Source organism: Grus americana, chromosome 1 (assembly GCF_028858705.1).
Source record: "Grus americana isolate bGruAme1 chromosome 1, bGruAme1.mat, whole genome shotgun sequence".
In the NCBI taxonomy this organism is placed as follows: domain Eukaryota; kingdom Metazoa; phylum Chordata; class Aves; order Gruiformes; family Gruidae; genus Grus; species Grus americana.
The window spans coordinates 49141650-49155846 of NC_072852.1; the positions used below are offsets into that span (position 1 = coordinate 49141650).

Sequence of the window (14197 nt, forward strand, 5' to 3'; positions counted from 1 at the left end):
ATCCAGAAACACATGGAAACAGGCTGATATCCTCTAGTCTTTGTTGTGTCTTTGTATAAAAAAGTTCATTTAACGATGGTGAAGCTTTCAGAGCCTCACACACTGTGATACATATTAAGAGCATATTAATAGCTTCAACCACATAATCTGTAAATTTACATTAGGATCACCAGCAAAATGAGTAAGTTAAGCTGGATGCACAAGGAAGATTTCTGCCTGTTTCAAACAGACCAGAATGAATTAATTACTTTAAGGATGACGGTTACATTTTTGACTACTTAAATAAATTTATAAAATTCATTGTATATACTGTAATTCCTTGTAAGCCATTTCCCTTTGAAACAGAAGATAACGACTAGTCAACATCAGCACAGTGTACTCAAGTGCATTTCTAAAAGATTTCACTTGTACAGGAATGGAAATGAGAACAAATCTAATGAAGCTTTGGACATTTTTAAACTATTACTGAGTACTATGCAACAGAAACTTATATAATAAGCATAATATCCAGCATAAAAATAGAAACTCTGTATTAGATTACCTTATTTTTATCAAAAGCTAGACATGCCATAAGATCATTAATTATCCTTGTGAGATTATTGATGATTGAATAGTTGCTTAAAACATCAGACATATCTGAAATATCTGAAAACTTCTGGAGAAGATAATGTAGACTCTTTGAAAATTCAGGCACCATCAAATGCAACCAACAGTGGTTAGGCTGTCAGGGGATAAAAAGAGAAACAGAGAGGTAGATTAAATATCAGACTTTTGCAAAAACTGGTTAAGCAACTCAATGTGCAAAAGTAGATTAGACTGTTCTTTTCAATTTAAATTATCGTGAAAGTCTAAATTAAAATTCATCTTCTTTTGTGTGGCCAACTTTTTCTTCAGTCCTTTTGGTAAAATTTCTATTCTCACTGATACTGACATATTTATGGTTGTCTGTTAAGTGCCATCCCTTCATTAAATTCTTAATGAATGCTAAGCATCAGTCTGTTGAGAATTTGAGCCTTGGGATATACTACTATGAACCCTCTTCCATGTTTTCATTAACCTATTTTATTTTTTTTTAAGTAACTACTATTTTAATAATTTTCTCCAGAATTTCTTTAAACTAATCTCAGTTTTCATTTCATTATTGATACCCTACATGACTCAGTTAACCCCAAAGATCCTTGATTTAAATCTCTTCTGAGGAAGTTTCCATAAATGTCTTGCATGAAATCCATGTGTGCTTTTATCCACCTTTAAACTAGTTAGCTCAGTTAACTCCTTCTCTCCAGCTTTTTCACTGAATGCCATTCCTGAGAACAGTTTCTAGATCTAAAAGTCTTTCTTTTCCTGGGATTTTGCTGACAAAAGGGTTCTGCACAGCCTGTCACGGTATCTGCCACATCTGTGTCACTGGAATCGAGTTCAAATCCTTTCACTGACATCTATGCAATTAGTTTGCAGATAAAGTTTGTACAGCTGGTCATGTGATTGAAACCTGGTCATTCATCTTGCTGCCTTATAGGGAGTCATTAACTTGTTTTATTTAGATTTACATAACAGTAGTCAAGTAAATAAAAAAGCCACCCAGCCCAGGAAAAACCGTAACCTAATATGGTCAGCAAAAATACAGGAAATGCACTAGTCACACTGCAAGACATACCTGGACATCACTTCCCAATAAATGCTGAATTTTTAATTGTAAATCTTATGGGAATTTATTCCATACGTGAAGCTGTTTTTTTCAATGCTTGAAAATGTCTCAGGATCATTAAAGCCTGCCAGCTATGAAGATCTTGGCCCAGCAACCAGTAAGTACTCCCAGTATCACTAAATCAGTTTCCAATTGCTGTCCAGTGGATGGGCAGCATCCACTGAATCCATCCACTCCACCTTCTGCAACGCACAGTAAGCGTTTGGCGGTGTATCAGCTTCTAGACTTAATCTGATTTTACTCAATTTCTGCAATAAACCTGCATACAGATACTTTATTTAAAAAACATTATCCGCTACTATCAATATCACCACTTGGCGACAAATTACTTTCTCAGCGACACAGGTGTTGTTCTGCCTTGCTGTGTAAATGTTTTTTATGAGGAAAAACACACTTCATGCTTTTGAAGACTAACCAGACTATTAGGCTTCCAGGCTTAGAGAACTGAATGTAAACACATTGTTCAGCTCCACCTGACTTTTCACTTTTGTTTACAACTCTCTCACCCACTGATAACAAATGGCAAGTCACTATTACCACCTTCTGTAATTATCTCAACAACAATTTAAAAAAAGAATGAAACAGAATGTGAAATGGATGGCATTTGGCTTGATTTTCTTGTGCTTCAAGCACAAGAACAAGAGAGGAGAGGCAGAAGCAAATAAATCGGAGAAAGTTTGTTGAAACATACTCCATTCAAGCAGCGTGTGTTGTGCCACGTCCCATTGCCCTCACGAGAGAGACAACGCATTTTCCTCTGCTTTGGTGTAGGAACTCGGACTCAGAACTTCTGTGCTTCCCCGAACTGCAAACCTGGAAACCTTTTCCTCTGAGATTGTGTGGGTGTGCATTCTCCTCTGGCAGGGACTAGCAAAAGCTCGCCTCTTCTCCCAGTGAGCATTTGGCAATTCCAGCAGGGAATCTCTTTTGTTGCTCCTGCGGTTTAGCATGTGCGTGAGAGTCTCCTCTGACTGAACCATTCTGACCTACAAAGCTGTATTTCATGAGAGCTTCAAGTTTTCCTTTCAGTATTATCAAGCTGTGCAATCGCTTGCTATCTCAATACCTACCAAACACAGGGATGAAACTGTTGAAATTGAGAAATGTGATGTTTGCGAGGAGAAACAGAGGTTTAACTCTGCTTTTTTGTGTAAACTTTGACCAAGATTTACATTTTAAAGCAACTGCAAACCTCATTTCCCTTCCACTTCCAGGTAGTCCTCATTTAGCTTTTTCTTTCTACATCTATCTAAAAGTTTCAAGTTTATCTCCTCTTCTGAGTTCAGCCCGTGCTGCTGTCATCTTTGCCTTTTAACCTTCAGGTTAGACTAAACAGTTCGCTCTATGCGAGACTACTTTTAAAGCCACTCAGATGCCTTGAGCTAGTGCATAATGCAACAACCCTTCCGTTTAATGGATCGGGTCAGTCTGTTCCTGTTACGTGCACTACACTAGCTTCCCATCTGCTTTGCATTCACCCTGCCTTCCTACCTTTAGTCATCTCCATTTGAGACTTGCTATCTTGGGTACATTTCCCACTTCACGCACGCACTGAAGACTGAAATCTATTGAAAAAAATTCAAGAGCACCGTTTCAATCCTTTCAGGGCTGAACAAAAGGCATTTGCCTTATGCAAAGCCCGTGGGTTTCCCGGCTTGCAAAGACCTTGCAGAACCCAGACCAAAAGCTACTTATTCAGCCAGCCCTTGCTGTGGTATGCAACCTGAAATCCCCAGAGAGGAATGTGGCAAAGTGGGTTGTGAATATGGCTGAACACTTCCTCCTGAGAAGGCATGGGGCCAAGAGCTGCACCTTCCGTCACCACAACTGAAAGTGGCGTACAAGCAAAGGGAATATGGAAATCCCTGCTCTGAACTTCCTTTTTATTTCTTGGCCGCTCATTGTAAATGTAAACTGGATCTAGGTTTCTGGATATGATGCAGCAAGATGACATGGCATTTAAACTATAAAAAAGAAACTGCGCACTGGCAGCCAAAACTGAATCAAGGAGCAAGGTAAGAGTTAGGCAGTGAGAACCACCAGGACTCGTAGCTCAAGCAGGCTCCCTGGCCTTCTTCATCCACAGTGCCAACCTTCCCAGGAGTAGAGCGGAGGGAACGGCCCCGATCCAGCCAGGCTCTCGCCCATCAGCTGCTGCGTTCATCCCGCGGAGGCTAGGGAGCAGCGCTCGGGCTATGCCTGTCCTCCGCAGATGTGCATCTCATCACATCAGGCGCCAAAATCATTGAATTTCAAAAAGCGCCACAGCCAGTCTTACTTTGTTTTTCTCTGGATATTGGCTGTTTTCAGAAATGGAAATTTTTCCATTAGTTTTAATTATATTATATAGAATCTAGTACTCGAATTCCATAGCATCTGTTCTGCAGAATTTTTCTGTCTAAGGAATCAAGTTGAAACTGGATTTTCTAAAGTACTCTAAGTTTTAGTAAAAGCCTCGAGCTTCCAACAAAACTCATAAGAACACTGCCAAATCTGCCGTAATACCTCATAACCTCACAGCTCAGGGCCCTTCACTGTCCCACAGCCTCCTTTTCCTCCAGCCACCTTCTTAATTCTTGTTAGTCAGGACCGAGATAATGTTGCTTCTGGCATTGTTCTCCAATATCAGTAAGGGAATACTGCTAGATTTGCTACAAAGTTGTAGGATAGGATGAATTTTTATATTGTGTATCACACAAATTGGATTTTCATAATCAAAACTCTGTACAGGCACAAACACAGCTTCTTACATCTACCAGATGATTTCCAACAACTGATGTATGTGTACAATGATTCACTCTTCAGAGAGGCACAATATTGTTCAGTTTAATTGACAAACTAGTTCTTTTCTTACTTTTTTTCTTTCCTTAAAAAAATATAGTACAGTATAGCATTCAGCATATCTACTTTGACCTTTTTTCCTTCTCTCCTTTTTCTTGCAATGTATGCAACAATCAAGAGAGCATTATTCTTAAAAATATATTTTTTTAAAAATTAAGGAAAACATTGAAAATATTTAATAGAATAAGATAATATGACAAAGTTTTAAATACAAAATGTTATAAAATTTTAAAGAAGGCAGATGATGCTTAATTGAAAGTATCACTATGCCTTAACTATGGGATTATACAGAACGAATAATACAAAGCATGTTTGAATGAAATAATGGTTTGTTTAGTTACTGACACTACCATTTGCTGAACTTAGGGTTCTCTTCATTGGCTACTCAGTATTTGTTGTGCTTTAATGGCATTTCCACTGGCTTAAACATGAAAGATATTCTACAGTAAATTCCAAAGTACAATTAGAAAGAAACTACTTGTTTAAGAAAGCAACAATTTTCAATTGACATGATGAGACAAAATGTTAGAAAAATTAATATGAAGAAATATTTTTCTAAGATTTCTGCAATAAAAAGGTTTTAAATAACTGCAGGAATCTCTACATTTCTTTTAAATGAATACTTGCAAAGCATATGAAAAATGAAATACCCATTATTTAACTATAACTTATTCAGCCATAGGACTATGTATAAAACATTACAGCCATCACCGGTTCCAGTGGGCTATTTTATTGGGATTAACTTGAAGTGGTTGCACATACCAGACTATCCATCTTCGGGACATATTTAAGGGTTATCACATAATCATTTGGGAGATTTCCGACCTACAATAAACAGATAATAAAAATGTTATTAGTGACTACACAAAGTAAGACTTAATTTCTATCACTAAATTCCACAAAATCTATCAAATATTCAACAGAAATTTTCAGTAACCTACCAGCTGCAAAAGCTTACATACTCAGTCTCCTGCAGAACTGCTACTGACTCTTATTTGCTCACAATTGAAGCATCTTTCCACACCTTTGTAACATTCCCAGATCTGATCTGATCATGTTCCATGCTACCACTTCGCAGCAGAATGAAAGTCAGTAATGTGGTGAGGAGAAGTGATCTGAAGAAGTTACTCATTACTGCAGAAACTCCACTGCTTTTTCATCTTTTACTGGCATGTCTTGAAGTGTTTATGCGACAATTTGTATGTAATCCCAACCATTCCAAACAGCAGAGGACCCAGTAGTCTCCAAGTCTTTTTCCTTCAAATAACTTCAAACTTCAGCAAGCATTTGAACCTAAAGATATACTTGCCTGCCTTGTGCTCAGTTATGTACCAGGACAGAAAAACGCTTGAGCACAACTTCAGCTTTGAAGCTGTGCCTCTTACTAATGATGAGCAATATAATTATATCACAGCAGTGTCCTGGGGCAAAGGAGAGCTTCCACACACGTAAGCTGAGCGCGGCTCTGCAGATGTGGGTGAGTATGGGGTGTGCTGAAGCAAGGACAAGGAGTGGAAGCATGTTTCTCACTGAATTATACAATGCAATTTCCCACAGATGGGATCCAACACTACTGTGAGACGTGGTTGATCATCTGGGGAATGTGCTGAGTGGGGAGATGAAGAGGGAGATGCTGCCACCATCCACAGTCTCTTGAAGTACTTTTTTCAAAAGGTTTACCAATACTATGACACTTAGTGATACAGCAAATCTATTTTCTTTTGTAACAGTGAAAGATTCAACTGATACTTCTCATCCTGGTTTGAAATTCATTTAGTCCAAAGACAATAAGCACACACAAAACTCCTTTGGTGAACCCAAATGTACACTTTGTTCAGCAAAGCATTTCTAGTTCTTAGGGTTAAAGATCATTCTGTTATGGCTGCTTCTGATTCTGCTGCTATAGCAACCAGCACAGGGAGGTTTTTTTCCTATAGAGTTTTTAGGTAATATTTGGTTGACACAACAGAATGTTTTATTTGTTAATTAAAATTTTGTTTCAATTAAAAATTAAAATAGCAATTTCAAAATCTTACGGTTCTAGAGAGGATCAAGGACAATACTTACACACAGTCAGTCACTAGTGAATTCCAAACATTTTTTTATTTACAATGTGGGCTGAGCCACAATCCTTCAGTTCAATGACATTTACTTTTCTCCTACAGCTTTAAAAAACAAGTTTTATACAAATGATCCTGATAAATTCCTTTCTGTAGGTCAATTTTTTTTTTTCTTTTTATACCTATATATTCCCAAAGCAGCAGTTGCAAAAGTGTCACTAAAATCCTGTATATCTATTTCTATTTACTGGGCATTTTGGGGAGTTGATTCAAGATACTACAAATACTTACAAATATTGCAATACATTTTTTCTTTCTTTAGAGCATCTAATTTATTCTAAATTCTCATCCACAATTTTTTTTGTGTATTTTTCCTTCCTCTAAAAACATCCTGACATCACGACACATTAATAGGTAATCCACTTTCTTTTCCAACTTGCTTTGCGTGCCTAGAGAGCTAGTATTAGCAGCACTTCAAGCAGCAAAGATAGCAAAGATGCTACTGCATGTGCAAAGTTTCCCATACTCACTCTAGAGGGATTCAATGCTTAGCAATGTCAGCAAAAGCACCGTTCTTTAAGAAAGGTCACTGGAAGATTAAATTTGTTCCAAATCAATGAACACTACAAGAATTGATATGCATTATGTATACAATCTACTTTACTGGCATCAGAGCCTGTCAAGCACTTTTCATGCGCAGTTAAAAAAATGTAACTGCCCAAGAGCTCTTACAGCTTCTCAGACAAAGCCAGAGAATACAGCTCAGCCTCAGATATTTTTCTCCTTGACAGACTGTGAATCAGAAAAGATATTTTTGAATTTACTACTAAAAATGAAGATCACTGGCAGGGAGGGTGTCAAACACAAAATATATGCCCTGCCTCAAGACGAAACAACTTGTTAAAGTTTTATTGATTAAACTCCACATGCCAGCTGCTCTGCTGATGGGAAATGATGGAGCTCAAAGTGAGGGAGTTATATTTGTGTCCCAGTTGGACTTCCCAACTCATGCATAGAAAATAGGGTAGAGACCCTGATGTAAGAGTGAAGGATACGTTTGTACTAAATCTGTGCCTTTTGTACTGTCTTGCTTTCCTAAAATGAATCTTGAAATTTTGTTGAAGACTAACCATCAAGACTATGATCCAAAACCCACCACTTGCTTTTCGACTGCTGAAATGATCCTGAGAGGAATGAAAGGACTCTGTGTACCTGCTCTGTGCAAGGTGCCCGACTGATACGGCCCCCAACAAGGAGACACACGAGGCAGAGAACAAGAGGGCTCTGAGCTGCCTGAGCAAAGGGGAATGGAAAGGGACTGTCCCTTGAAACTCCCAGAGTCCTGGAATGGCTTTTTTGGTTCCTGTACTCAACTCCTTAAGTACAGTGACAAATTTTGGGGCAACAAAACACTTACCTGCATCACTTTCCTTGGTTTAGACAAAAGTAACAGTTTTGATGATTATAAAGAACGTCAACTGATAATCTTGGAAAGTGATGTATAGAACTAAAATAACCCTGCACTGCAATTAAAATGCACAAAAAAGTTCTCTGATTTAGTGGGGGGGTGTGGTTGTAGAAATCCTACCAGGCACTAAGAAGAGGTGAACAACAAGGAATCTAGACTTATGTCTTTAAATCCATATAAAACTAACGTTAAGTGCTATATTCCCAGTTGTAACAAAATCTCGAACCAGGGAATTTAAGATTCCTTTTGACATACAGAGGTCTGAATATTTAATACAGCACTGTTAACATTGCATAACCCAAATATACTTTTAAAATATGCTCATGGTCACATAGACAGGGAGATGAAAAAGGGATGTCGTAAAAGTGATTTGGGTTCCATAAAAACTACTCTTTCATCACAATAGTAGAACAGAAACAAGATGACCTATCTCTGCAGTCAAGTGCTTTGAAATGAGGGCTACTGCTCTTGGAAATTCTATTATTGTGACTGTTCTGAAAATTTTAAGGAGACAAGCATAGATATTGTGATTTTTTTTATACAAGGATCAAAGATAAAGCAAGTCCTTAAAGTAAAAATTACCATTTACCACTGTCAGTGATTTCTTTTTTACTCTGAGGCATATGATGGAAATATCATACTTTAATTTTGGCTGCCATTTCTACCTCTCATTTCTCTCTTCCTCATTGACCTTTCCTATTCTTTAATGCCTCTGCATCTCCCTTCTTTGCATCCTTGGCTTTTCTGCAGGAGCTTCCACTTTCTGTCCATCATCTCTGCCATCTACTCTATCTATCTCATCTGCTAATGAAGCAGTTAATAAAATCCTCATCATTTGGCTTAAGACAACATGCTAACGATTTCCGTTCACACTTCTTACAGCCATAAGTGGCAGATTATTTGCAGGATAGCAACACTGGTTCATTTTTTATAACCCCTTCACTCAGGAGAGTTAAATCCATTTAAAAATAAATATCAAATGTTGCAGAGAGTGTAAAGTACACATTTACAGCAAAGATGCAATGTGAAGGCAAAATGTTTGAAACAGCATGTCTTTAACAAGCAACCTGGTCAGTAAATGTTGACTATTGTTTGGGCTTCCAATACTCAAAGAAAAAAATTGTTTTAGAGAAGTAGATCATGGAAGAAGAGGTGAATATCTTAGATTTTGTTAATGGATGAAATCAAAACGTGTAGGTACATTCTATACATACTGCACAGCTCACTGAGAATTCTACTTATATGTAGGTTTGATGTTCATATTTAACAAACATATATACAACAGATTCCTAATTCTTATTCAAAATCAGAGTCACAATTACAGCAATGCAGCTTTCTGCTGACTTAGTGTGCTGAAAAGAACAATGGGGACAGGCTTTATTGACAGGTGCTGCAATTACAGTTTCATAATACGGAACATTTGTTCATCAAGTAATGTGTTTCCCTCCAGAGATCTTCATTAAAAGAAGAAGCAGGAGTGCAAGTGATTAGTAATGCAAAATGAATACTCTCTAAATACTTTTATTCTCTATAGGTATGAAATTATGCTCATTTAAAGTTCTCATTATTAAAAAACAAGCAAAAATGATTCTTCAATTGTTCTTTGCTTCTTAAAATAATTTCACTTAGGACACATTCATATGACAAAATTATACTTTAAAGATTTGAATAAATTTAATCTTACAGAAAACACAAGTCATTTTTATATGAACAGATACCACTCTAGTTTGGTCTTAGGTTGATTAATGCTCAGAAACCTTATTGTTATTGAATCTGCTCTTTCCTTCTGATTCTAGCTTCTGGTATGAGTCTAGTATAATGCTAGTGAAAATTCAGATTAACACCACTGAAACCAAGTTACACGATTTCTTATTATCCTCAATTTATTACTCAACACAAAGTTGATCAGGCAAATGGCCCACATTTTCAGGCACTGCACAGTGTGTCTTACTGATTCTCCAATAGCTTAGGCTTAGAAGACATCCTCGGTCTATATTCACAGAAAGTGTTGACTGAGGCAAGTTCTTCTCATATTCCTAGAATATGATACAGTCGAGCAGAACACAACTGCAGACATGCTCGGGTGTTTCCCACCAGTGATGTAGGGGGTTTACAGTACTTGGAACAAGAAGCCCAGAACCAAATAAATGAAGACTAGGTTGTATCAAGCTACAAACAGAAGCATTTGGTAGGGAATTGTGGCACTGTTTTGCAAGCTGTAGGTGAACTACAGTAGAGGTAGAGAAGAACAGTAGGAAAAAGGAAGAGGGACATAGATTCATGTTGCAAAGAATTTTGGCATGAGATAGGAAGAGGATGAGAATCTGCCTGGAGTTCATCAAGGTGCATCCTTCCTGTGGCCACGAACAGTGTAACAGATACCATGGAGATAATGAGGAGAGGCTAGGACAAGAGGGCAAACTCAGCATGTGTTAAGACATCGCAGGCAGTGTTAATAGTTAGTGCCTTTGAAGACAAAACCAAGAAGCTTGGCATTGATAATGAAAAAAAGGAGGAACAGCTTGAAGGAGATAAGTAGAAGATACAGGGTCAGAACAGCAAATTAACAGACAGAAGGGCAAAATTATAGAAGTCAAAGCCAGAAAAAGACTTTTCAGTAGACTGGATTTTTATCCACAAAGAATTTGGAAGAAAAGAGAATTTGTATGAACAGAGAACTACAGAAACATTTTTCCTGTTATGACAGGAAAACGAGCGGAGGCTTTAAAAGTGAACATACAAGGGTCTGTGACGTGGCAAGAGCCAAAATGGACACCTTTGTTATAGACCTGAATGGCTGGGGAGAGATGGTGATATACCTTTACAGTGAGGAGAAAAGGCCCAGGGAAGACTAACATTTTACAGAGATGAAGAGATCACAATCCGCCCCAGTGGAGGATTCAGGCCGTACTGAATCTAAGCTGATGTCTGAGCATTTGTGATGAGACAGGAGGAAGACAGGCCAATATCCTAAGCTAAATGATGGGACTTGTGTACTATCGCTGAACAGCTAGTTTATTGCACAGAGATACAGGACTATACTCCTATGGGTGCTATGTCTGAAGATATAAGTCATCAGAATATCATTCCTTATTTTACTGCAAAAAGCAGAAGATGTAAATTACTATAATTTTTTTTTTACAAGAGCTGTAGGGTCTCCTGAACTATATTTTTAAGCAATATCATGTTGGAGTCCATATTATATTTACTAAGCATATACTCCATATACCATAAAAAAATTGTACTTTTTAGCAAAGTAATATGATCAGTCAGTATTCTCCATGAATTTCTCCCTTCTAGTATTCACACTGTCAGCTAATGATATTTTGCATTAAAAGTACTTTAAACCTTTTTTTTTTTATTTTGTTCTCAATGTCAAGTTGTCATGGTGTAGCATTTCAAAAGAGAACGACCAACTTGCAATATATCAGTTTAATTGAAAACAAGAATTCTCATACTAAATTTAAGATACTAAACTTACTTCCATGTTATCCTTTCAATTCTCGAGTGGCTTTATAGAAATTATTTCTGCGTGAAAAATCTATGCAAATATTAACACAGACAAAACAGGGATATGGGCTTTCCTCAAAACATTCTCAGATGCACAACTCAAAACAGAGACAACCCAGATGTCTGGGCTTTGTATTTTCTTCATCTCTCTGTTATTTCTCCAACCCAAAATATCTTTGAACTTGCTAGATAACCTCACCCAAATTTTGCATTTGGTAGAGAGATCTGAAAGGTATGGGTGTAAGTCAGGAGAAGGCCTGTACAGCATCCTGACTGAGGAGTGGCCAGAGGAGCTCAGCCCTTCCAACTCTGCTCAGGCTTGGCAGCAGCAGAAGCACAGTGCAAGCTGGACAGCTGGCAGAGGTTTTCTTCCAGGACAAGCAGCACATACACCAGAACAGTCACCACACAAAATCCTTCCTGCCTAGCCAGCAGCCCAAGGAGATATAAATCCAGCAAGAGCTCAAAACATCACTCAGGTAGGCATCATGCCTAGGGGACATGGGAGGGAACTAGCAACCACATTGCATGTGGAGAACTAAGAGGGGATACGGAGAAGGGTGGGGATATGGAAACATAGTGCAGGGATATTTGCAAGAACTGCAGTTGCTGGACTAGTCTGGAGGAAGATGTAGGAACACGATACAGAAAGTCACAATCAAATTAAAGACTAACCTAATTTTTATGATATTAGGTTTCTCTCATAATTTATCTCAAAAGCAAAGTGTGATTGCTCAAGCTGCATGCAAATTTTTGTAACCTGTATTTATACATTCTTGAAATTTAAATTGTACCAGAGGGAAAGTGAAAGCGTTTGTTCTGAGGATACATAATTGACAAAAGTTATTGCTAACCCTGTACTAGACAATTTCACCAGCCCTCACAGGAGTTCTGTTGCTCTGTCATGCTTTCAACAGGTTTAAATCAAAGCTTAATACTCTTTCAAGAGATGAAATATTATCTTGAATAAACATGCTAATACTTCAGACTTCTGCCTAAAGGGACTAATGTGAAGCGCTAAGCATTTGAATAGGACTATACAGCACCCTCAGAGACTTATACTATGTACCACTGTATATAACAATGCCCAAAGAAAGCAAGTTAAGAACACTGCACTGGCAGCAAATGCAAGGGACTCCAAATTAAATGTTTGATAATATTAATGCTGGTATTGCAACTGTTTTTCCACATTAAAGCCATAATTTTCAGCTGAGGTCAAAATATAGATGAAGGTATGCTTGTTAAGCGCAAGAAGAATACTTATTTCTTCAAAACTTTTGTGTTAGATCCTGCACTACTGCAAGTTAGCATAACCACTGACTTCTGTGGAGTTAAATACCAACTGATTTCACACAAAGAGATGCAGTTTTTTAGGCTAATGCAGTGTTCAATTAAGTATCAGTTAAAACGTACTTAAATGAATTCAGTTCTTATATGAAGCTGTGAGTCCTTCAGGCTTAAACTTCTAGGTACACCAAGTAGAGACAGAAACACGCAATGAGCGTAGCCCACTCACACCTGAAGATTGTAAGAGCTGTTCAACTGCTATTGCCTTGATTGCTTCAACAATGTCTAATATCATACTATTTTTTTATACGGCAGAAGTTTCCCATATATCTAAGGTAAAGACTTCTGGTTTGTTTCAGCTGTGTTTGATGCCAGTCTGTTCCACACAAATCACTAACACAAAGACAGTAATCTTTCATCTGCACGGGAAGCAATCTGATCCCAGGCAATATTTGAGGAAATCAAGACTTTTGACAATTTTTATGGAAACCTGGAGGGAGGAAAACACGCATAAACATACACTCTGGCTTGGTCAAGAAGATCAACTCTTCAATGAACTCTGAAACTATTCTCTAGTCTCTGCAATAAGTTTTTGTTTTGATCAAGTGACAGATGTTGATGGTTTTCTTTTATTTTTTTTTAATATTCCTCTGGTTCTAATACAGATTTTCTAACTTTGCTTAAAAGTGTAAGTGCCATTATCTACTGATTATTGTTTAACATAAAGAATAATTAAAAAAAGAGTTACTTACCAATTTTGCAATGTCATTCACATCATCTGTCACTGGATTCCCGCAGGAACTCTGGGCTTTGACAAGAGGATTAAGTAGGAGTAGTTGAAGACAAAAGCAAGTGATAATCCAAGTCTATTTGGTAAAAAAAAACAAAACAAAACACAACAAAAAACATAAACCAAGAAATTCCAAGTAATCTCCAAATGTGAAGTAACAAGAGATTGTAGTAATGTTTTTCATATACGAAGTCTAGATGCAACAATACTCTTCGTCTTTCATGAGGACATACTCATACCACTACGGTATAATCTTCATGGCAGGGATCCACAGAAATGCACTTAATTGATCTTTTCTGGAAGCAAGTACCTTTGGAGTAATAATGGAAAACCTGGTATTGAGCCATCACATTACTTGTGCAGGATCCTGCTTAGGTGAGTTTCTGCAAAATTTACAGATACCAAAAAGAAAGAGACAAACTTTGCAATATCTTCATCATAAACATAAAGCTAACTAAATACTTGTCATTCACCTGATAAGGTATTTGATAAACCTGTGCCTCTAATGAGATAATGGATGATAAGGAACAAGA

At 37.5% G+C, this 14197-nt stretch overlaps 1 protein-coding gene across 2 annotated transcripts in view; it reads right to left on the reverse strand.

Annotated features, from left to right (window-relative positions):
- KITLG (KIT ligand) overlaps positions 1 to 14197 on the reverse strand; it is a 56695-nt gene that overhangs the window by 17220 nt on the left and 25278 nt on the right. For both annotated transcript variants that reach the window (XM_054804727.1, XM_054804735.1), the window contains exons 2-4: positions 13627 to 13740; positions 5312 to 5374; positions 542 to 721 (exon numbers count right to left, since the gene is read on the reverse strand). In XM_054804727.1, the coding sequence (XP_054660702.1) occupies positions 542 to 721; positions 5312 to 5374; positions 13627 to 13740 (357 nt within the window). The remainder of the gene's footprint in view (positions 1 to 541; positions 722 to 5311; positions 5375 to 13626; positions 13741 to 14197) is intronic.